Source organism: Planococcus citri, chromosome 4, assembly GCF_950023065.1.
Source record: "Planococcus citri chromosome 4, ihPlaCitr1.1, whole genome shotgun sequence".
Taxonomy (NCBI): Eukaryota; Metazoa; Arthropoda; class Insecta; order Hemiptera; family Pseudococcidae; genus Planococcus; species Planococcus citri.
Genome location: NC_088680.1, coordinates 26,277,976 through 26,304,023, shown reverse-complemented (window position 1 = coordinate 26,304,023; position 26,048 = coordinate 26,277,976). Strand labels below are relative to the sequence as shown.

The 26,048-nt window shown below is 34.3% G+C and overlaps 3 protein-coding genes across 7 annotated transcripts in view; all 3 read right to left on the bottom strand.

The window, feature by feature from the left end:
- Positions 1-26,048, bottom strand: part of CaMKI (Calcium/calmodulin-dependent protein kinase I) — a 481,648-nt gene that overhangs the window by 67,603 nt on the left and 387,997 nt on the right. The gene's annotated exons all lie outside the window — the stretch shown is intronic.
- LOC135843795 (uncharacterized) lies at positions 1,823-25,803 on the bottom strand. Of its 2 annotated transcripts, XM_065361810.1 has the most exons (4): positions 25,558-25,803; positions 25,398-25,485; positions 23,311-25,309; positions 20,444-21,154 (listed from the first exon to the last, which is right to left on the bottom strand). In XM_065361810.1, exons 3-4 carry the CDS (start codon positions 25,265-25,267, stop codon positions 21,126-21,128), a joined length of 1,986 nt encoding a protein of 661 aa, XP_065217882.1. In that variant the 5' UTR covers positions 25,268-25,309; positions 25,398-25,485; positions 25,558-25,803; the 3' UTR covers positions 20,444-21,125. The 2 variants fall into 2 exon arrangements, with proteins under 2 accessions (XP_065217883.1, XP_065217882.1); XM_065361811.1 differs by lacking the exon at positions 20,444-21,154 and adding an exon at positions 1,823-2,156 and having other exon boundaries at positions 25,398-25,803.
- On the bottom strand, positions 16,017-19,807 carry LOC135843798 (uncharacterized). Its single transcript, XM_065361813.1, has 2 exons — positions 18,115-19,807; positions 16,017-18,026 (listed from the first exon to the last, which is right to left on the bottom strand). The coding sequence occupies exon 2, from the start codon at positions 17,982-17,984 to the stop codon at positions 16,608-16,610; it is 1,377 nt and encodes a 458-aa protein (XP_065217885.1). The 5' UTR covers positions 17,985-18,026; positions 18,115-19,807; the 3' UTR covers positions 16,017-16,607.

Here is a 26,048-nt window from a genome sequence, read left to right as displayed (position 1 = left end):
GTCAATTCTATTGTTACTAATCTCAACTTTAGTTTACCAATAGGTAGTGCTATCTTACCAGAAGAACATCTCCCTTGGATCCTAAATTGTGTACCCAAAGAACTTGCTGCTGCTCACACCTTGAGTAACTTAATGCGCTACTCAATTAGGGTGAAGATATCACAAATAAGGTGATGTTAAATAAGGCCTGTGAACTTTCAATTTAAGAGGCAACAGTCAACACTGATCATAGAAGAGAAAGAAAAGTAGTCAATCAAGTCCACCACTATCTTAGCCAGAGGTAAGCCATCTCTGCCTGTTGTTTGCTTCTGTTGTAATGATGCTGGGCATATTTCAAAGGGCCTGCCCAAAGTACACCCTGGTAATAGGGTAACATTTATTTGCAGGTAAAAACTATTGCAAAAAAATCAACTTCAATTGTCATTAGATCAATAGGATGAGATTACTGAAAAACTGACTGAAGAGCAACTCCAATCAATTGATTAATTGGTTAAATAATACTTCAAGCAATTGCTGTCAATTTTACCTTAATTTTCAGTCATTTCCGTGCTCATTTTTCAGTAATAGTGATATTTTGAGGAATGTTTCCAAACTCATCATTCACTTTGATGACATTTCATACCTATATTTGATCACTTTTATTAATTATTTTTGAATATCGACACAGCTTTCTCCTTAATAAGTTTTTTTACATTGTTTTATGCAATAAAATTTTGTGTGGTTTTGGAAACTTTTATAGAATGATTTTTGTTTTCATTCATGAAAATTTTTCCATTAAAAAAAACGACCTATAATTTGATTTTTTTATATTACCTACCTATACCTTCTTTTCTTTATACTCACTCTTTACCAATATATATCATTTTATTTTCTATTACTTAACCATTCCTTGGTAGTATATCATATTTCATTCATTTTTACTCATTCACATCCATGCTTATAAAAAAAAAATAATGAGATTTTTTACTGAGTCTGTTTCAATAGATGACTTTCTGAAAACCAAACTCAGATTAATTGCCCTGTATGCCATGCAGAATTGCAGAACAATTCATGAATGGAAAATTTGTCTTAGCAGCATACACCTGTTGGAAAAACTTGAGAATATGAAACAAATGCTAATAATTAATAGTATTTAATACAAAAGAACTACTCGAAATTACGTTAATCCAATCACGCAAATACAGCCCAAAAGTAAGTAGTCTTCTTCACAATTAAACCAGAGAAAATACATATCGGTCAATTTCTTATCTTTCATTTGTCAATTTTACTATTTTCTTATCATAATTAAGAAAGCCTAACATGAATGATTAGCTTACTATAATGTATTTGTTTATATTATTATGGGAGCACATTCATTGAATAATTAGTTGATGTTTCAAGGAATACTTAGGAGAGGAAAACGTATACTTGTTCATTACAGCCCTACGTGTGCTTTACAAGGGGTATGTTAGTCCACCATTTTCTTCCCAAAGTGTATTTTTTGCACTTAACTCAAAAACTATAATATTTATAAAAATTTGAGTCCTACTTGGTAAAATATGGCATATTTCGCAAAATTCTAGAAATTTCATGCAGTAGAACCAGAATTATTGAAAAAATTAAGAAAATTATGAAAAATAAAATTTAATTTTTTGTTTTTACATTTCTTTCAGAGATTTCAGGTTCTACAGCATGAAACAAGATTTTTTGCAAAATTGATCACATTTTTTCATTGTGTACAAAAAAGGACTCTTGTAAAATTTTTGTAATGTTGTAGTTTTTGAGTTGTAAAAAATACCCTTCAGGAAGAAAATGGTGGGCTAACACAATACCCCACTTTTAAAGTGAATCCTAAATGCCTGGCTTTTATGCAACAGGTACTTGTGCCGCAGGTTTTCATAAAGCAGCAAGATCGCCATCGTCGCTCCTAATATTATACTCGTAGCTCAAGGACTGGGTCATTCATAACAAACTTGGATTTTCAATTCTTACAGCAATTCGGTACTCCATGGGATGAAGACTCAAATCAGTCAAATCTGAGTGCGTGCACAGACTCGGTAACATCCCCATAGGTAAAATTAAATTTAAAACGACTCACCCAAGTGATACCTTATGTTTATTTACTAAGTATATTAGGTACACGTGGTACGTATTTATGGCGGGAATTCTCTACTCACCTGCAACAAAGAAAAAACCAATAGTAGATTAGTAAATTTGAACAAATATGGTAATCAGTCTATTAATGTATTTATTAGATAGAATAGGTACTAAATATAAGTAAATCAACTAGGCACTAAAAATGAAATATGCTATGTAAAATTTTGCAATTAATTATTTTCACAGCCGTCTCCAAAATGAATTCCTTTTGTTCAATTTTCATCCTCCTACATTCACTTCTACACCCACCGCACCAAGCAGTATTCCATCTAAATCGTCAAATTTGCACATTTTAAAAAAATCAAATAAGTATGTACTAAAGTAATATCTGAAGAACAGAAACACGGCGAACGCAAAAATTATCTATATTATTTTGTATCAGTGAAACAGAAGAGCAAATTCACAAATTGTCTCACAACTGGAACGTTTCGAACTGGCACACTACAATTTGAACGAAACCCAGCTAGATCAAAACAACGTGTCCTAAAATTTCCTTCACCAAAATTTCACTTCTTAAAGTTCATTTTTGGATTTTTGGCAAATTTTTTAAAAAATGAAAAAATTTAAAAAATCTGTTTTAAAGTCGAATTTTTTAACTTATTTAATCTTTATGAAGTATGTGTATAAGATTTATATTTAGGTATTGAAATGAGCAAAATTTTTTCCGAAAAATCGGTTCAAAACAAAAACAAGACCACTTATGCACTTATATTTTTCATTTTCACCGATTATGGAAGTGAGGAACGAGGGCTGAACACGGAAAAAAACTAACGTAGGAAAGGGAAACGCCACTGTATTGAGAGTCAATCCAGTGAAGGTGACTTTGAAGTTTGAGGATGCGACTACTGCGACCCTACCAGTAATATCTACCTATACCTCTGCTCTACCTACCAACATAAACGAGAAGCAAACCCCCTCAACAAAAAAGTACTCCATAGAACCAGGAAAATGACGTCACACGACAGACATTTCTGTTTTAAGTAAATATATCGGCATCCCATTCCTAAAAACTCGAACCAACTGTTCCAATATTCATAGCATTATAGCATGTGTTATAACAAAGTAAACAAACAATAGTATGATATTAGGTGTCATCATTATCCTATGTACATTCACCACACAAAGTGGCACTATTTCTGTTTTTCTAAAATGATTTTAAGTAGATCAACATGTGATGTGTGCATATTTCGTACTTTCGTAGTCGTACAAATGTACTGTACCTAGACTTACCTACCACCTATGTAATCATAAAAATACGAAATGAATATTTCATCGCAATTACAAGAAAATTCAAATTTAAATAAAAAGTACAGGACGAAAGAGAAATATTTCAATCGAAAACCAAAACTCCCCTCACATGCAAAGTAGGTAAATGAAAAACAAACGACTCACCGCACTTCCACTTCTTCAAATCGTACAACAGGATACTCATTTTCCCAACATCTGAGAAAGCAGAAACGCAGCAAACCATATTCACGACACCCTGTTAGGCCTATTCTATGTAGATTAGATCGGTTTCATTTCAGAAAAAAATCTCGAGATCGAGAAAAACAGAAAATTCTCGACGAAAATATCAACGAACGCAAAAATGAGCAGTAAACTTGAACTTATTACTACCTATTACGACACGATCCTGGGCGAATTACTAATAAGTCAGCAATGCACGTCACTCTTGATACAAAATTTGAAACCCCTGGGCCCTGATTCTCGTCTCGATTATACTAAAAATGAAAGTCGATTGTCGAAAACTGAATTGGCGCACTTTGGACTTACACGACATCGACAATGAAACTACTCACACCCTACGCGATAAACACTTACAAGTAATTATTAAGTACGTCGAAGAATAGGTATTTCATATAGCTGCTTAAAACAAATTCGATTTTCCGCAGGCACAACCCACGAGAAAATTACAAAATCAAGACTAAAAAAAGTATTAAGTAAAATACTAGGGAATGAGCATAATCAAATGCAACCAGGAAACCAGCTGCGAAGTGACATATCAATCAAGTGGGGAGCACACGACAGTCGCTGATTCGTTGAATCTACACACGTCAGGTTCATTGTTACCATATCTGCTCCCCCTTTTATGTTTTCTCATCCCCCTCAAGTATATGACGTAACGTGAGGATTCATTTCGATTTTCTGCTCTTTGTTCCCTTCCACACAGAATGATTACAGAACTTTACTTTTCAGCTTTTATGGCAAAAGTATTACTTGAAAAAATTTTGAAAATAATTTTTGTTTGTCAGAATTTAAAATGCTATTAGTTCACTAATATGATTTTCACTTTGGATACATATTCCATATGAGATTTTGTACATTGAAATTGGAAATGAATAAGGAGAATGGAAATTGGGATAAGTGCTTTAAAAAAAAAAAATGAAAATTTGTAACGTTGCTGAGCAGTATTTTACATATTATAAATTAAAGCAAAAAACTGAGGGAAATTTCAAAATGAATTCATTTTCACGAGAAAACGTGATCTTATGAGATGAAAAAAAAAATTCTAAATGAATTCATTTTCAAGAGAAAACGTGATCTTATGAGATGAAAAAAAAAAATTTCCCCCAAAATATATACAGCACAAAATTGAAAAACTTGGGTCACTAAAATCGAGCCATTTGTTTTACACATAAAATATTTCACATCATAAGATTAGTTCACATCGCGATTTTCAACACTAAATTGAAAAAAAAAGAACTTTGACAAAAAACGAGAAACAGCATTCGCGAAAATCAGAGAATCAACTGGTAGCTTTCAAATAAAATTCAAGCTATTTATATTTGGTGTGGTAGCATAAAATCAACGATGTGATGAATGCCTATACCTACTCGAGTCAAAGTCCATTTTTTAAACAGAAAAACAGTCGAAAAATCGACAGTGACAATTCATCCCTTCACACAAATAAAGTTCAAAGTCCAACTTCTAGTAGGTACACACACACGTAAGTATAAACAAGAAACATGAATAGGCCTAATGATATGATTCATTATCTTACAATGACGTTTTTCTTGGCATGTTGAAGTTGAAGTTCAACCTAACTAGTGTACAGTATGTTATCCGCCAATAAAGGAATCGCAAAGGTGATTGTGAATCATTTTTAAAGTGATTTTTCTCCCTTATAGTTTGTAAAAAATTCATGAAATAAAATTATAAGGACATTAGGGCGCCTATTCTCAAAATTAAACAATCAGACATTATATTTATGATTCATCAGGTTTTATTTGTCCGGAAACAATAAGCACATTGTCTAAAAAATCTAGGGAGGGGGGTATAGTTGCCCAATCCTGAACTTAATTCACTTGGGGCCCTGTAATCAAATATTAGACGTGATATTCGTGTTCAGCAGCTTTGATTTATCTGAAAACGATGCCCATATTGCCAAAAAAGTTCTGGACCCCCCGCCCTCCAAGAAGGGGGAGGGAATACAGCGCCCAATTCGAGGCTCATTTGACTTGGAGTCCTCTAATGGAAGAATTGACATCATATTCGTGCTCATCAGGTTCGAATCATAAGGTAATGACACCCATATTGACATGACCATTTTGACACCTCCTCCAAAAAAATAGTCCAACGGGAGGGGGGTCACAGCAGCATATATTGGTAATACTTTTCATTTTGATGACTCGAAAAAGTATCTGTTGAATAATTAATTTTCAGTTTCTCAGTTGTGTTCACGATTATTGTTCTTTTTGGCTTTTTTTGCTCAATATAACCAGTCCCCCCTAGTTTTTGACCATGTTCCCAATGAAATACAATTTTGGGAAAAAAATATGTTACTCTTGAGTCAATAAGGTATCTAAAAACGTGCATTAAAAAATTGAGCCGAGTGTGCTTCATAGGTAAGGAAGGCATTCAAACTTCAAGTCAAGTATTTGAGGGGGGAAATGGTAGGGGGGAGTTCAAATGTTTTCATGGAAGCCCCTCGTATATAGCTACGCATTGGTCCAGGTGTGGAAAAAATCGGTCTAGCTAATCTGGAGAAAAAGCCTGAGACTTTCTTGAGTAATTAACCTCAAGAGCCACTCAAGATACAGCTCTATAACATGGCGGATTAAAGTATTTTGATGGTACCTACCTACCACCAAAAATTTCATCACATGTGCCGCATCTTTCTCGCCTATGCCCTTTCAGAGTCAAACCAACGTACGAGCTGAATTTCCTTCATTTCACAAGATAGGCCACTTATCATGCTTATGTTTCGTTCGACTAGTCGAGTTTTATTGGACTGGGACTTCGCCCCGAGATCAATATCACTGCTTCTGATTTTAAAAAGTTTTTTTTGGAACCCAGGATGGAACCGGAGTGATTTAGAAGACACTGGTCCAAAGGTTGCATGATAAGCAATGTTTTATTTTCCCTCTCTCCCCTTCATAAGAAATTGACTTGCGGAAATTATAAAAATAAGAATTTTTCATGGCTTATTTCTCTATGAAAAAAAATGAATACCTAAGAAAATTTTCAATCAATTTTAAAAGTTTCAACACTTGTACATACGTCCAATTCATTGTACATATACGTTCCTCTTCAATTTTTTTTTTTTCAGATCGCTCTTTTTGCCCCTCTCAAGTCTCAACAGTCTTGCACTCAAGGATGGCTCGTTTTTCATTTTCTTTTTTGAAATTTGATAGAGCCTAGGAAAAAACATGGCGAAATGACATCAACAAGACGTAGGTAAAACTTCACTTCAAATTTTAAGGCGAATGCCGAACATGCCCCCTCCCCACGACAGGAGCTCAAAGTCCAAAAAATTTGAGAACTTTTGATACCAATATTTCGAAAAAACAGCCATTTTCTTTTGTTCGGCGATAATCTCAAATTAATCATCTTTTGAAGGAAAAGAACTAATTTTGAAAATTCCTGAATTTTATGAAAATGAACTTTGAGTTTTTCCAATGATATAAAAACGTGATGATATTAAAGTACATACTTGAGACATCATAAGACCACTTGAATAAAAAAAAATTCAAGAAAAATTTTGAAACAGTTAACAATTTTTTAATTTTTAAAGCTTTGAGCTTTTAACGAGAAGGTTGAACATTGACCTAAAAATCTGAAATTTTTTCCCACGTTTTCTTGAAATTAATTCGCCACAATTCCTTCATGAGCTCCATCAAAAATTTTCAAAAAAAAATACATTCACGAACGTAAATAAAAAATTTCGCTCGTAAATTTATCAAACACCTTGTTCCAGTCAAAGTCAAACTGCCTAAATTACGAGTTGTTTTTACGATTATGCAGGCGTATTGTAAATATTATTTTACGATTATACAAATTTCAAAACAAAATTTTCATCACGATAATGGAGAAAAGAACCGTGCGAATATTTTCTTTTTAATGGATTTTTCAAACGCAGTTTTATAGGCTCGAAGAATATGGATTTCATTATCACCCGTGGGTTGATTTCCTTCTTAATTTTCTCACTTAATGTTACGTAGGAGGTGGAGATTTTTTTAAAGGAAGTCTTCTTTACATTTTTTCTTACCTTATCTGTCACAATTTCCAACCAATAGAGCACTAAAATAGTCTTCCAGGCAAAAAAACTAAATGAATTTTGAAATGGTTTTGTATAAATGATGTTTGATGTGATGATTAATGAATGTGCACTGAACCACTGACCTTGGCTATTTTGTACACTAAAGATTGTAGAAAAGAAACATGTGTCTTTATATTTCGTCACGGTACCAGCCATCCTAGCCTAATGTCCTAAAACAGGTTTAGTTTTTCAACTAAGAAGTTCTATATGTAGCCTAATGCACATTGTAGGTACCTATACTCTCATCTGTATGTACACAGAGTTCCAGATCGCGGGTTTTTTATTCTCGTTTCCTCCTTGGGTATTGTACTTCATCTCCCCAACCCTGTCTACATCACCGGATCTCGATGTAGTCGCCAGTTTAACCTTCCACATTTTGAATTTTAGCACCAGCACGAGCAAATAGTAGAGAGGTACACCCAGTGAACACCTTTTGCTTGGGTTCGATTAACGTGCTCGTTCGGTCTTCTTAGGTACTATTTTGTATCTTATCATCTAACGTATTTGTTCAGTTTCTGTGTTTGTTTTGTGCCTCCTCTTTGGATTGCTTGCATTATATTTAGATACATCGAGCAAAAAAACCGTCATAAATTAAAACACGCGATCCAAAATACTACCATCCACACGAGAAAAAATGGCCAACGCCGAAGCCTGGAAAAACCTAGAAGCAATGGGAGTAAATCTATTCATACAGAGATACGCCATCGACGAAATCCAGTCCCTCAAACCGAAAAATAACTCGACAATAAGTCCGGAAGAAGCACACGCATCCATCTTACAAATACGTAAACTTTACAACTTATTTACCTACATCCAAGAAGATATCAATATCAATATCGATCCCACTCATCGCACGAGTCAATTAGCTCTCACAGACAGAATGCGTAAAAAAGTAACATCATATTTAATAAAATTTCAACAAATCCTATCACCCGACGAACCCTCCAAACCGATCGAATTCCCGGTAAAATTTACATCTTCCGAAAAACTAGAAGACTGGATCGCTTACGAAGAGTATCTCGAACAGAGACAAGAAATTCGCGATTTTAACTGTCTCTGTTGGCCCATCCCGAACGATATTCTACCCGCGATCAAGCAGCTGCGAAAAGAAGGCGCTACTATTTCCGAAATCGAAAAAATCGTCAATAAGATAAGCTCGAGTATGGATTTCGATAACTTAATCGAAGCCGAAGTTCAAAATGTAGAAAATTATCCCCTTCTTAATAACGACGATAATAAGGAAGAATTCCAAGTATTCGCGAAAACGGCTAAACAAGCGACTCGTATTTTGAGAATTTGTAATGATGAATTGAATACCGAGCAGGCATCGTGGATGGTGCATCGTATTACGGAAAAATTCCCCGAGACGGTTAAAAATAAATGGAGGAAGCAAGTACATCAACAGGCTGGTGAATCGTTGGAGGTAAAATTAGAGCATTTCCTCGATAAACCTGTAGATGTATTGTTTCAAGAAGATGTGGTTGGGAGGTGGGAATGGATTAGGGGTGTTTTTAGTAGAATTATGAATAAATTTTTTAGCCGGTTTAGGGCTTCGTAGTGATTATTTTTTGATAACTTTCATTGTTTACCAGTGATTTTTTTATTCATTTTAAATTTTTATTGATGTATGTATTTTATTGTTTTATTTATTTTTTATTATTCATTCATTAATTTATTTATTTACTTACTTATTTATTGTGGCTTCTACTTATGGACTTGATATTGAAACATTTCAAAGTTTAAATATCGAATTTTGCTAATTCTGTGAATTTTATAATAATTGAACCATTTTATTTTAAAGTTTTCTAACAGAGGATAAGAACTTTTAAAAAATGTGATATTTTGAGCAGTATTTACCAACTGTGCTATTTTTTTTTTTTTTTAATGAAAGATGAGCTATTTAAAAATATTGTCAAAAATATTGAATGGATTTTAAAAACTCAAAATGTGGCATTTTGAGCAGTATTTACCAACCGTGCTATTTTTTTTTTTTTTTTTTTTTTTTTTTTTTTTTTAATGAAAGATGAGCTAAGTATTTAAATGAAAAATTAATATGTATTACTCGTCCTCAATAGATGGCAATTTTTACCAATAATATAAAAAAGAAAGATTTATTTAAAATGCATTTTTATTGTTCTAAACTTTTGAACTAGCCCTGCTCACCAACACAAAATAATGGATAAGTATAGTTTAAAAAATTCATAATTTGAATGCTCTGTGTGTACTACATTTTCATGTTTTTAAATATATTTTTTCATGTAACTTTTCAGATACCTTTTGACTCTTTAAACAATTGTTTGCAATATTTTGACAATATTTTCAACATTTATTGCTCTATACAAATATTTTTTTTTAGTTTTACTGCATGTAATAGTGTGTTTAAAAGTGCTAAACGTTCATAATTGTGATTAAAAACAATTTATACAATTTTTTAAAACGAGTACTATTTTTTTTTTTTTTTGGTGTTTGTAATTAAATGATTCATTTTTCAAAAATGTTCACGATACCAAGTTGAAATTCGATTATTAATTAAGTCAGACCAGCCAATCTTTTCAGTCAAAATACCAGTTGAATTAATTAAATCGGATTTACTTAAATGAAAAGCTTTTCTATTGCTTCGACTTCGAAATACGAATACTCACCACTCAAAGATTATTAATGCTCGTGCATAGTGAAAAGAATCCTCGAGGAGAGTTCAAAATGATACTTGAGCATTCTGTCCACTGGTAGATGAAAAATAAATGATTGGCGAGCTCAAGACTCGAGAATTTTTGTATGCATTACAAATTTGCGGAGAAAAAACGATAACTAGCTCCTTTAATTTTGAACTTAGGCAACATCGAGATATTTTATTTTTTAGAATAATTAATTTCCTACATAATAAGTAGTTTTTTGCCCAAGTTTCAGATTGAAGCCATGAATTGTTTAAAAAATATAGAAATATATATAAGTGACTTTTCAGGCCCCGTCTGTCTCGCCTTCTACGTTGAATGCAGGAAATTAAACAACTTTTAGAAAATAAGTCATCTTCATGCTACCTCTATTTTTAAAATTGAAGAAATTATGAAGGCTCAAAGCAAGATTTTTTAAAATAATAAATACAAGTTGAACTGATTTCATCTGCCTAATGCCTTCAGTAATCAGATATGCAATCCTTTTATCAAGTAAACGCAAATTTTTGCATAATTATAGGTAAGTAAGTACATATTATGTTTTTTGGAGGGGGGGGGGGAGGAGAAACCCATGGATAATGATTCCACAAATAGTTTCTTCCCTACTTTCTATTGCAAAAATTTCCACTTTTTTTAGTCAGAAAAAAATAATTTTGCAAAAAAAAGGGTCCTATGAAAAAAATAAAAGAAAAAAAATTGTCAAGTACGTAGGTATCGAATTTTTTGTTTGTAACCACCATTCATTTTTTTCAGAAGGCTTCATTTCGCAGACATTTTGAATGAAAGTTTCAAAGTTGCATTATAGGTGAAAAAGTAAATATTTAGATTTTTCAATTTTTTCTTGATCGAAAATTCATTTTTTGATGAAAACAAGAGTAAGGTTACTACAAAACAAACATCATCATAGAGCGATGATTTGCCAATTGCCACCTTTGTAAAATTAGATGAATTTTTTTCTGGAAGAGCGGGGAGTGAGGTTGTTTGTGAGTGCATAATTATTTCGAGCAAAAATCAAGTAGTTCGATTTTATTGAGAGATTTAAAAAAATCACTTCTTCCCTCTATGTCTTCTCGGCTCTCCAATTTGAAAAAATGTAAAGCGTAGAAATCCTAGTAAAGCGATCTTGAATTAGAAAGAATCCACATTTAAAATCACTAACATAATTTTTCAATTTTTTTTTTGCAACCTTAAAATGCTGAAGAAGTGAAGAAGCATCGATAAGTTGTATCCAAAAAATAAGCACCTTAGATATTCAAACTCTGCCAGGGAGATAAGTTTTTCAGAGAATTTTGCCTGACTTTTCTAGATTTTCCAAACCAATTTTTCAGATCTTTCATATCTACAAACAGAATAATGAAAGGAGAGAAGGAGGTCTAATTTTTTCAAAGGTCATCTGTCGGGGCAAATTTTATCGATTAATTCACAAACTTTCGCCAGACGCTTAAAAAGCTAGGATCAGAGGAGGGGGAGAAGACTCTAATTATTTAAAAATAAAAAAACGAATTTTATAGCCCTTTTTCAAAACATGGTATCTAACGGATTTTTTTTTTTGAAAAAAACATCATCTACTTTTTTCAACCAAATTTTCAGAAAGCTCTCCCTCCACTCGACCCCCCCCCCCTCCTCTACATACCTATACAAAAACAAATTAATAAAGTCAAATTTTTTGCAGGAAAATTTTTAAAAAATTGAAAATTTGTATATAGGTACACTATTTTTTAATTTTAATCAAAATTATAAAAAAAACAAGTTGACAATTTCATCAAAAATATACTTATTTTCCAGTTCTTTGATGGTTTTTGTAGCGCGTTTGAATTTTTTAATTTTTTCACCAACTTTTTTTTACTAAATTCACTACTTTTTCACTACTTTTACTCCCTGATAAATTCCCTGCAAAAGCAATATCGTTTCATTTCAAGAATTCTTTTGGCTAAAAAACTTATTTAAGCACTCCAGTTAAATTTTCAGGATCAGGAAACTGAAGAGGGGAACGTCAAATTCCAAGATGGAGAAAATAAATGCAGGGTTTCAAAATTCGAGGACATTCAACCCCCCCTTTCCCCTCCTCATCGAGTATGCCAAAAGCCACCTCAAACACGATCGACATATATTTTATTTCTGAAATTCTTAGTCAAAAAAATCTCCATTAGAAAAATGTTCATCGTTTTCAATAATTTTGGGCACTCAATTTTCTCTTCAAAAGAGTCTAGAAAAGGTCGTAACTGAAAGCTCCCTTTCGATCTTCATTGCAATTTTCATCAAAAAATATCATTAGATGATTAGACCGAACTATGCATTCGATATGACGAATTTTCCACTCTCGTGAACTTTCAATAAGTAGGTAAAGTACCTACATATACCTAAGATTACTCGATAAAATACAGGTCACCTCCCTCTGCTATAATAAGTCCATCTTCTTACCCCCTATATAAGTAAGTATAAAGTTGGACGTGAACATCTTGAGATATACGAGCATCGTGGAAATTTTCACTCGTACGTGAGTTCACGTCGTTTAAAACGTGTAAAACTTATCGGTGGTAATTTTCTCGCCTTGAGTAAGTATATTTGAAAAATAACGCTCGATTGGTTTATCACGTCTCTTTTTTTTCGACGTATACGGCAACCCATCAGGGGGAGAGATTGCGAGATATTCGAAGATGACTACGACGACGATGGAATTCGTATATTGGAAAAAATTGAATTTACTCGCTCGAAAGACTCGACTTACGACGTATAGAGTGGAGAGGATTTATGCAGCTGTCAAAAGTCATATCGGAACGTGTTATCGTCACAAAATCTGTGAAGTGGCGGTAAAACGTGCGGTTAAATTGTCAAATTGTAGTAACTTAATAAAGCTATGCGTCGAGCTAGATGCGCACTCGATCATCCCGTTATTATATAATCTAACCACAGGGAGTTGGAATTTCCAAAGCTCGATGAAGCTCGAATGAGAGAAGCTAATACTACTGTATATTAGTATAGGAGATAAATTCGATCTCGTAAACTTGATCGGGTTCGGGTATATCTTGGCGACAAGTTTTTAGAATAAAATTATCTCAAAGGTCGTTCTCAAAGGAACGACCTTTGTAATTAATCCTCGAGCAGAGCGAACGTTTGAGATTAAAGTATTACGCGAGCTTTTTCTAAGCGACTGTCCGACTGTAGAATTTAAAGGTAGTTTTTTCTTTACAAGGGATTTGGATTTGGCTTCTGTGTGCTTGGATATAAAAAGGACGAAAGGATTCGAGTATTTGGATAAACATACCTACATAACTACCAGTTGTACAAAGTAGGTTTGTTTCTTGAAATTTTTTAACCACGAGACTACCTAAATCGCAATGTAGTATTTCAATAAAATTAGAGACACTGAGAGAGCCATTCCATGAGATATATATGTAAGGCAATCGATCGTGTATTTGTTGTATTTTTAATATAAATAGAGAATTTGCTCACTCTGGTAGATTTGTGATGTGTATTTATAGCAAAGCGCGACCGAAAAACATTACTAGATGTGATTGCTTTTCTAACAATACTATTCCCATAAGACCTCTCTCTACTGTTGTAGAATTAAATTTTCTCTTTCATTCTTTTATCCGACAGCTTTGTCTTTTTTTATCGTTAACCGACGACAATGTTTAAGGTGAGGTTTTTCTCTACACAATTCGTAGGGTAGGTAAGTAAACGTAAGCCGTGTAAGTTAGGTTAAAAAAGTAGCCTTGATCGTATGAAATAGTGGTTCTGAAATTATCTCAAAAATTAATGAATTTCTTGGGGGGGAGAAAGGGGAGGATTAGGAGTAAGACCTAAGAACATGAACATTGGATCTATTCCAAGTTTTTTCAAGCTCTCACAAATGCATTACATAATAGTCGGGAAGCCCACTTAAGGATAAATAGCACCCCCCCCCCCCCGTCGCGTCGATCCTCCGGGACAACTTTTTTCTTAAAGGGGGAGTCCTAAGGAACATTTCTAGCCCTTGTACCCAAAAAAAAAAGTGGCCCTACATACAAAATGGCGGTCATTTTGATTGACAGGTCAGCCGAAATCGCAGATTCTGTGTTCCAACATAGGACTTGCACAAAATTTTTCAAACTGTACAAAGGTAGATCGAAAGATCTAGCAAAAATTTATCACCTGTCAAAATTTCAAGTGCTAAAGTGCGTTTTTCGGTTTTTCGTGAATTTTTGAAAATCAAATTTAGGCCAAAAATGAAGGAAAAAATCAAAATTTTACCAAATTGACCAAGAAAGCTGAAATTTGGGATACAGCCTATTTTCGACATGCTAAATCGATTGGAAACTGTTTCAAACCGTTTTGAGCAGTTCTGGAGCCTCCAGCAGATTTTCGAAACTCGAAATTCCCACAAAATTTCACCAAAATGGAGTTGGAAAGTTGAAATTTATTCTGCAAACTAATTTCAATACGGTACGAAGTCAACTGCAAGGGGATTTCCAGTCGTTTTGTGGCATCCAGCGATTTTTTGAAAATTACTGGAGCCTCCAGTAGATTTTTGAAACTTCAAATTTCCTAAAAATTTTACCAAACCGAGATGGAAAGTCAAAATTCATTCTGCAATTTAATTTTAATACACTACGAAGTCGTCTGCTGGTGGATTTCAAGTGGTTTTGAAGCTTCCAGCCACTTTTTGAGAGGTCGTATGGTGTTTTTTGGAAAATTGAAATTTCCAAGAAGTAGGCTGGAAGCTTCAAAACCATTTAAAACCATTTGAAACCACCATGTAGTCGACTTCATATCGTATTTAAATTAGTTTGCGAAGTAAATTTCAGGTTGCCAACTCCATTTGGTAAAATGTTGCGGGAATTTCAAGTTTCGAAAATCTAACTGTAGGTTCCAGTAATTTTCAAAAAGACGCTGGAGGCTCCAAAACGATTTGAACGCACCTGAAGTCGTCTTCAGAGGGTGTTAAAATTGGAGTGTATAGTAAATTTCAGCTTTCCATCTCCATTTGATGAAATTTTGTGAAAATTTGAAGTTTCAAAAATCTGATGGAGGTTCCAGGAATTCTCAAAAAGTCGCCGGAGGCTCCAAAACGATTTGAAATCCCCCTGCAGTTGACTTCGTACCGTATTGAAATTAGTTTGCAGAATAAATTCCAGCTTTCCAACTCCATTTTGGTGAAATTTTGTGGGAATTTCGAGTTTCGAAAATCTGCTGGAGGCTCCAGAACTGCTCAAAACGGTTTGAAACAGTTTCCAATCGATTTGGCATGTCGAAAATAGGGCGTATCCCAAATTCCAGCTTTCTTGGTCAATTTGGTAAAATTTTGATTTTTTCATTCATTTTTGGCCTAAATTTGATTTTCAAAAATTCACCAAAAATCGAAAAACGCACTTTAGTACTTGAAATTTTGACAGGTGATAAATTTTTGCTAGATCTTTCGATCTACCTTTGTACAGTTTGAAATATTTTGTGCAAGTCCTATGTTGGAACACAAAATCTGCGATTTCGGCTGACCTGTCAATCAAAATGGCCGCCATTTTGTATGTAGGACCACTTTTTTTTGAGTACAAGGGCTAGAAATGTTCCTTAGGATTCCCCCTTTAAGAAAAAAGTTGTCCCGGATGATCGACGGGGGGGGGGGGGTGCAATTTATCCTTAAGCGGGCTCCCCGACTATAATTGAAGAATTTACAAGAAATTGTTATCACGTAATTTTCCACAAACTTTTAATTTATTCACTAAATGAGATATTTTTTTTGAAAACATTAAATTAAATACTCGTATAACAAAAAGTTATTCTTCGTTTTAAATATTACAATAGAAAATTAAAAAATAGACTACCTACTTATCGTAAGAATTGGAAATGAATTTTTAAAAAAATCAAAAATGCTCTAGATCAACATTGAACATTTCATCTCAAGAAAATTAAGCCTACGTACCTACAATTTTATAACAATAATTATGAGTTTAGAATATAAACGAACTAAAAATGAATCAAAAAATGTTTTTTAAATTATCAGGCTATTTTCATTCATATGTAAATTGAAATAAATGTACCTGCATTATTTCTATTCTCAAAAAACTAGGTAAATTCAGTAAAAAAAATTATTCCTTATACTTTTCGAAAATAGAAATTTTTTACATTTTCTAAAGCTTTGACTGAATTTCAAGGGCAAATCACGCTGATAAAATCAAATTTTCAGCCTAAATTTAATTCGAGCACTAGGTAAAAAAAATAAATCCAAACTCAAACGACAAATTTCAAACACTTTTCTTTACCGATGATGTCATCTGATCAAACTAAAAATCTTGCGACTGCCATTTAAATTGCTCCTCGAGTACTACAAGTTTGTTTGTATATTTTCGAGCATAATCTTGCTCCAATTTCAGTTGCGAGGGGTTGAGATACTTCTCGAATTCATTCTGATTTAAAATGAACGATTGACGAAGAGATGAAGCACGTTGTGCATCCATTTTCCAGTCCCGAGGACCACGTAATGATTCCAACAATTTAATCTCTTTCAGCAACTGTTTCTGTTTCGCTACACACGCTAATATAATCTGAACATCGTTTTCAGCCTGTTTAGTTTGATTTGCTTGATCATCCGTTTCCATTGATTTTGAAAATGTATCATTTAGACTCGTGGATTTCGTTTTATTCGCCAAATCATCGCGTTGAGCAGTTTCTGCTGCAGTAGGTTCATCGTTTGATTTTCCAGGCTCGATATTTTTACGAGTTGAATCGCCTGTAGTATTAGAAGGAGCAGTAGTTGATCGATCCGGTTTGAGCATTTGTTTAGTAGGCATGGCTGCATCAGTTCGTGCTTTTTTAGTCACAACCTGATCACTATCTGATTTCCCAAGATCGTTTTGTTCAGATCCGGCTGATACAATTGAACGATTGCATGATGTTGAAGATGGCGAATTCGACACGATTTTAATATCATGTATCACAGTTCTGTTAGTTTGATCGTCCGCCTTGGATGCGGTAGAGGATGGTGAATCGTTCAGCATTATTTTTTTCAACGATACCTGAATAGAAATTACTCTTTGTTGCGTTTCTTTGGCAACTTTAATCAGGCGATTGAAACCGGTACTTGGGACAAGGTGCATGATTTCATCTACATTTGACACGAACGATTGGTAAAGACTGGTAAGATGATTGTACCTGATATCAGCTTCGATCGCATCAACATCGTTCACGGATCCTAACGAGGTGATCATTTGAATAGAAAAATCTAATTTACGCCATAGTAAAGCTGATTTATCGGCATTCGAGGTATTCGTCGTAGGTTGATTGATCGGTGGTCGAGGTAAATTAAGAAGACGCTGATTTTCCAGAAATGAAGTTGCAGCTGTAGTAAATCCTTCGCGATTAGCATGAAATCTGGAAGGTGGTTCATCAGCGATTGACTCACCTAATAGCTGTTGCTCCAACAGCTCCAACGCACGTAACTCTTCTTCTTCGGCTGAACCGAACAGTAGTTGTTCCTCACTGGCCTGGTCATTTGTCACTGAGGGCGATAGATTCTTAGCAATGTTATCAACCAAATTGCCATGTGATGAGGTAGAAAAGCCTCCGCGGTTAGCCTGAGACCTAATGCTCAATGTTTCATCGTCAGTTTGGTAACTCAGAAGTCTACGCAACATTGTCTCATTATGTTTACGTCGATTCATTTTAATGGCGAATGTCACAGATGATCGATAAATTCCTCGTACCTGTAACGAAATAAGATATACATAAAATACCTCTGCTCCTTCTGCACTCGTTCAATCTCTTTTCTTCAACACATTACTCATTACTCACCGTTAGGCTGTCTCTACGAAATGACCAAACAAACTGCTCTTCTGCTCTTCGATAGTTTGTACAAATTAGCCACACGAAACAGTATAACTGTACTACTCAGTTCAAATTCTAAATGAGTAGAACGCACATGTCGCACAACAATCACAACATATAATACACGTACACAGCATCACATCACAAGCAGAAGCACACTACTACTCCATCATGACAACAATAACAAAAGCTGGATGGGAAATGTCCCCTACCTCGTCTGCGGGCCTATTCATAGCTACCACGCGGTAAGACATCATCAACTACCGACCAATGAACGTTGCACACAAGTCAAGTGAAAGGTATGTATGTAAGGTAGGTAGGGTATGTAGAAGGCGAAGATCGAAGGGACTGAACAAGGATGCTATAAGGAGCTAAAAAAAAAAGGAAAACGAAATGATGCTCTTTCTAAAATCCAAGGTAACGTTTTAGTCAATCAATCATCGAGCTTGCACCAGCAAAGCAAAAATTCAAACGTTTAATGATGAGGAGGTAGGTAGAGGTACACAACTCGAAAGCTATATCCTTTAACAATTCAACGAAATTACTGCAGTAGACCAAACTAAATAAATCCTTTCAGAATTGGATTTCAACACACCTTGTCCTAGGGGAGACAAAAGCCGTCAAGAATTATTCAAAAGATGACTTCGCAACCCATAAAAATGGGCCAAAATTTCGCCAGTAATTCAAATATTTCGACTACCTAAAATGATTTTTTTTGTTGACACTTAATAAGGAATGTAGGGTCCAAAGTTGAGTTATGATTTTAAGGATTTTTGAAAAAGTGCCGTGCAACGTTTTAAAAAAGGGATATAATTTCAGGAGGAAATCGAAAAACAAATTATCAGTTGGATCTTGAGAACTGTCGAAGAATGGATAATGAATACATCAACACAAGTTGATTAAATACGCGAGAAAATTAATTGAAATCATATCAAAAAATTAATGACACATTTTCACAACACTGAGACAAAAAAAATTGAAATCACATAGAGAAATGTTAGTTATTTCTTGCAAAATCTGAACTCATTTTGAATTTGATAGGCCGGCCGCTTGACACCTGCTTCAAAACCCCCCAAGGCCCATAATCATGACCCAATTTTTTCCAAACGGTTCGCAAAACAAATCGACAAAGATTTATATTTTTTCAAAATCCCCAAAAAACATTATTTCAATTTTGGACTTGAAATAATTCGAAAGAGCTCAAAAAAGTTTTGATGACATTTTTTAATTTTATATGAACGTTTCAACCCATTTTAATACGTAAGCTGCATACAACACTTTTTTTCGAAAATCCTTAAAGTGACTCAATTTTGCACTCAAAAATCTTCAAAAGAATTGAAAAAATGTTTTGATGGAAATTTTTGATTTTTTCTCAAAATTCCAACCCAGTATGATGATTCACATGACATTGACACTAAATTGTACTTGGGTGATTCCACGTCGATTTGACCAAGAAGTGGTGAGGGGGGGGTCGGCGATTTTTTTGAAATTTTTCTTGTGGAAAGACCTTCCGAAGGGATGACCAATGGCGCAAATCGCACCCCTCTAGCCCATTTTTAAAGGCAGCCAGGGGGTGTCAAAGTTTTCAGTGAACCTAAAATATCATTCATTTCAGCAGTGGATTACTCGATAACCGCGATATCTTACCAAAATGGAACATATTCCCATAGTTAGGGGTTTTGAAAGGCTTTTTGGTGATATCATAAAAATCAGTGTTGCCACTTTTTTGCGTACAAAAAATTAGCCCAAAAAGCTTCGAAACGTAGTTTTCATATTGTTCCGTCTCTCAAAAATTCGGAAAAAAATATATTATGGACAACTTGTTTTAAATCAAAAAAATCACATTTTTTCGTAAACTTTAAATTTTTTCAAATCAACTATGCAACATGGTACCATCCCAATTTTGTAATATGTTGTTCAGCATGAAAAGTTGTCCATAATATATTTTACTTCAGAATTTTTGAGAGTCGGAACGATATGAAAACTACGTTTCGGAACTCTTTGAGCAAATTTTTGTACGAAAAAAAGTGGCAACACTGATTTTTATGATATTACCTAAAGCTCTTTAATACAACCAAAAAACCTTTCAAAACCCCTTACTATGGGAAAATGTTCCATTTTGGTAGGTATCGCGGTTATCGAGTAATCCACTGCTGAAATGAAATGGATGATATTTTAGGTTCACTGAAAACTTTGACACCGCCTAGCTGCCTTTGAAAATGGGCTAGAGGGCTACGATTTGGGCCATTGGTCATCCCTTCGGAAGGTCTTTCCACAGGAAAAATTTCAAAAAAATCGCCGAACCCCCTATCACTTCTTGGTTCAATTGACGTGGAATGACCCTGTGAATAGTTTGATTTTTTCGGATTCAAAATTTTAGAATTTGAATGATGATTTTTTAGAAATTCCAAATTTGAAGGGGAAAAAACAAACAGGCTCTAAAGAACTGATAGGAAAAGCTTTCAAAAATTCGTATTTTGATAGGCGAAGGAGCTTTTGATTTTTTTATGTGAGGATTTTATTTTTTGATTTAAACATTTTTCGAGTGCGAATTGCGAATAATAGATTTTTAGAAAATTTGATTTTGAAAAAGAAAAAATAACAGGCTTGAGAGAACGAGGATCGAAGTTTTCAAAAATTTATAATTCAAGAAGTAAATTATTGGTATTTTTTTAGGGCATAAGCTTTTAAAAAAACGTAGTTCAAGTTCCAAAAAAGTCGGCAAAATAACTTCTTTATTAAGTTATAAGTCTAGATTTTTTTAAATTTGCAGACTGTCAAAATTTGCCAACTTCATCAAAATTTGACAAGTGTGGGCCCCTCTTGAGTTTCGTCCCTGACTCGAGAACTGTTTCCAAAATGAGTGATGTTTGAAGTTACTATTAAGTATAGAATGAAGTAAGAACTGAATCATAAATAGGTTCTTACTTTTCAATATTTTACAATATCTACTCACCGAATACTTATGTAGGTTATAGCTATATTTTTTCAAACATTTCTGACTTACCTGCAACAGAATAAAAGAAAACACATTTATTAGTTAAATGAAATAAATTTCAGGTCTATCATACAAAATATTGAATCGTTGAAAAATTGTTCAGCGATAAAAACCATTTTAATTTCAGTACTCGTCAAAAAATGGTATCATTGTTTACGTTTAACTTTGGATACATAATTCATTTTCTTTTTCATTTTTTAAAATGTGATTTTATAAGTGTTAGGTACATACAACCCTCAACCCCCTTTAATTATCAAACTATGCAGAAAATCGTACACCCAGCTAAGGAAAATTTGCTTCCCTCTGTCCTAATACGTATAGCTGGTTCAGTGGTTCATAAAAAATAACGCTTTCTCAAATTTTAATATGAGAAGAAAGGGGTGTTTATTCAATTTTGGAGACTAACGAGAGAACCATTAATCTGATTCACCACAGCATCTTTGATAATACTCGAGGTATCAAAATTTCGGGAACTGAGGTTAATTTTTGGATTTTTGGTACAATTTACTCAATAAACTCAAAATAAGGGGGCCAGTTTACATTTTGAGTCATTCAGAAACCCAGTGACGTAGCCAAGAGCAAGCCCGGCCAGAAGAGCCTCGCCCTTTTGAAAAAAAATTCAACCCATCATGTTTTTGAACAATTTTTAATTTTTTCGCTGAAAAAAAAATCAAGTGTACATTTTTAAACATGTACCTACCTACGTATGAGAGAGAAACAATTGACTCTGAATATTCTTGATACCTACATTAGCTTTTTAGCGATCTTTTTTTCAAAATCCCCAAAAAACATTATTTTCAATTTTGGGCTTAAAATGATTCAAAAGAGCTCAAAAAAGTTTTGTTGAAATTTTTCAATTTTATATCAACGTTTCCACCCATTTTAATAAGTTGCATAACACTTTTTTTTCGAAAATCCTTAAATTAGTGACCTAATTTTGGGCTCAAAAATCTTCAAAAAAACTCAAAAAAAAGTTTTGATGGAAACTTTTGATTTTTTGCCAAAATTCCAACCCATTATGATGGTTGGTATGACAGTGACACTTAATTGTATTTGGGACTCGAAATTCTTCAAAAAAAATCAAATTTCCTCCAAAACTGCTCAAAAAGGTCCCAAAAAAGTTTCCAATAAAAAATGATTTATTTTCTTAGCCAATTGTAACCCATTTTGACAGGTCGCAAGCACTTTTTTAAAATCTTCAAAAACCATCATCTCAATATTTTAGACACAAAATTTTTCAAAAGTGAACTAAAAAAGTAATCATACGTAGACATTTTTGATACCAAAATTATAACCCGCTTTTATGGGTTACATAACACCTTTTTCAAAGACCTCCAACATCATGACCTAACTTCGCGCTCAAAATTCTTTAAAAGAACTTACATTTTTTCCAAAAACTCACAAAAATTTCGATAAAAATTTTTTCTGAAACCTAAAAAAATGAAAATATGGAATGGTATAGACTTACATATCTGCAAGAAGAATCTTAAAACTTGATAAAACATGTGAAAATAATCGGAAAATTGTAACGTTTAATAAGAAGAAAATTACAAATTTTCATTTCGTCTTTATGAGCACTATGAAAGAAAAAAAATTTAATGTTGTTATGAACCATCGAAATATTTTCAATTCATCAAATGGAACTAAGTAGGTAAGTTAAGTACATGAATGAAATATACATGTTCAAAAAAATTAATCATAAACAAGAAAAAACGAAGAACATTACAATAGAAATTAGAAAAAAAATTAAAAATAAAGTTGAAAATTACTTGATTAACACATTGATTTTTACTGATTTAAAAGCTACTATGATTTCGAATATCGCATAATTTTTTCGAATAAATTTTTCGTATTTTGTGGATACAGTCCAGAGCTTTAGAACTACGAGTAGATAGATAAAATACAATGGCATTTCTTTCAGAAATTGAAATTTTTTCACATTTTCTCAAGCGTTGGCTGAATTTTAAGGGCAAATTATGCTGATAAAATCTCAGCTTAAATTTAATTCGAGTACGTTTACTAAAAATTACGATCACGTCAGTCACCGTCACGAGTAAAATTTAACTTTTTTCACATATTATGATTTTTTAAAAAAATCCTAACTCAAAAGACAAATATCAATTATTAAACACTTCTTTGCTTACGACGCGACGTCATCTACTTACGTTGACTGAATGACTGTCGAGCATCAAACAATTTCAAGTTCAACTGGAGTACTCTAAGTCTGTTAACAACTTTATGAGTAAAATCTTGCTCCAATTTCCGATGCGAGGGGTTGAGATACTTTTCGAATTCATTCTGATTTGAAATGAACGATTGGTGAAGAGATAAAGCTTGTTCTGCAGCCATTTTCCAGTCCCCAGGACCACGTAATGATTCCATCAATTTAAGCGCATTCAGCAACACTTTCTGTTTCTCTACACACGCTAATATAGCCTGAGCATTGTTTTCAGGCTGTGTAGTTTGATTTGCTTGGTCATTCGTTTCCATTGATTTTGAAAATGTATCATCTAGACTCATGGATTTGGTTTTATTTACCAAATCATTGTGTTGAGCCGTTTCTGCTACAGCAGGTTCATCGTTTGATTTTCCCCGCTCGATATTTTTACGAGTTGAATCGCCTCCTGTGATATTAGAAGGAAGTTCAGTACTTGATTGATCCGGTTTGAGCATTTGTTCAGTGGAAACGTCTGCATCAGTTCGTGCTTTTTTAGTCACAACGGGATCACTATCTGATTTTGCAAGATCGTTTTGCCCATATCTGGTTGATTTCGATACCGATTCTAACACCTTTGCAAATGAACGATTGCGTGATGTTGAAGCTTGCGAATTCGGTACGGTTTTAAAATCGTGTCTTTCAGTTGTCGTTCTATCAGTTTGATCGTTCACCTTGGATGCGGTAGAAGACGGTGACACGTTCAATATTATTTTTTTCAACGATACCTGAATAGAAATTACTCTTTGTTGCATTTCTTTGGCAGCTTTGATCAAGCGATTGAAATCGGCACTTGGGACATGGACATGGTGCATGATTTCATCTACATTTGACACGAACGATTGGTAAAGACCAGTAAGATGATTGTACCTGATATCAGCTTCAATCGCATCAACTCCATTCACGGATTCTAACGAGGCGATCATTTGAATAGAAAAATCTAATTTACGCCATAACAAGGCTGATTTATCGGCATTCGGGGTATTTGTGATCGTTGGTTGATTGATGGATCGTCCTTGTTCAGAAAAAACAGACGGACTTTTCGGACCGTGAGATGAACGCGAAGCTGCAGTTGAGTATTTATGAGTAGCTGATAATCCGATGGGCGTATTTGGTCCATAAGCGGTTTGGACATTGTTATAAGGTGTTGAGTCTTTGAAAGTAGACGGAAATTGGATATGCTGGTATGGTCCATGAGCGGTTCGGGCATTGTTACGAGGTATTGAGCCTTCGTAAGCAGACGAAAATCGCCTAGTAGGATTATCTGGTCCATAAACCATTTGGGCATTGCTATGAGATGGAAGCAAATTTGTAATAGAACAATCCTTGAATAATTGATCAGGGATATTCGTCGTTGATTGATTGATCGGTGATCGTGGTTGATTTTCCTGAAGTGAAGTTGAAAGTGCAGTAATGCGTCTGCAATAAATCTGAGATCCGACATCATCTGGTTCATTAGCGATAGGCTTTCCAAATAGTATTTGATCCAACAAATCATTTAAAGGTTTGTCTTGGCATCTGCACTCGGATCCGAACAGTAGTTGTTCACCCCCGGCAATGTTACTAACAGGATTGCCCTGTGATGAGGTGGAAGAATTAGGTGTAGAAATGCCTCCACGATTAGCCTGGGATCTAACGCTTGATGTTTCATCATTAGTTTGGTCACTCAAAAGTTTTTGCAACGCTGTCTGTATCTGATTGTCATTACGTTGACAAGGATTCGTTTCAATGTATCCGGACAGCGGTTGTTCGCCCCCAGCAATATTACCAACAGGATTGTACTGTGATGAGGTGGAAGCACTTTGAGCAAAAAAGCCTTCGCGATTAGCCTGGGATCTAACGATCGGTGTTTCCTCATCACTCAAAAGTTCTCCCAACGATGTCTCGTTACGTTCAAGTGGATTCATTTTAATGGCAAATGTCACAGATGCCCGATAAATTCCTGGTACCTGTAACGAAATAAGAATATATAGGTAATACACCTCTGCTCCTTTTGCACTCGTTCGATCTCCTTTCTTCAATACACTACCTACTTACCGTTAGGCTATCGAAAAATACTTCGAATATTGATTTACGAAATTATCGAACACACTGTTCTCCTGCTCTGCCGATAGTTTGTATTTAGCTACACGAAACACTATCACTGTATTATTCGGTTCGGGTTCAAATTCTAAATGAAATAAATAAAGGTACCTACGTAGAACAGAACGAACAACACACAATACGCGTACGCAGCATTCACATCACAAGCACACTAATCTATTCTACATACGTATTCGGTATTTCTATACAATTACTACTCCACCAAGAGACCAGGACATACAGCTGAATGTGAAATACCTCCTGCCCCGTCAATGAACAGATGCATTTACAAGGAGTTTAGCTACGACGCAGTAGTACAACTACAGTTAGTATAGTAGGTATACGTAGACTTCTTCAACGACCGACCAATGAACGTTGTACACATATAAAGTAAAGTGAAAGGCAGGTAGAATAACTTACAAGAGTTGGGGGGAAGATCGAAGGGAAAGGGACAGGACGAGGATGCTACAAGGAGCTAAAAAAAACGAAAACGAAATGATGTTCTTTCCAAAATCCAAGCTAGGTAACGTCTTAGTCAATCATCGAACTTGCACCAGCAAATCAAAAGTTCAAAGTTGTTTCATGATGAGTAGAGTAGGTAGGTGA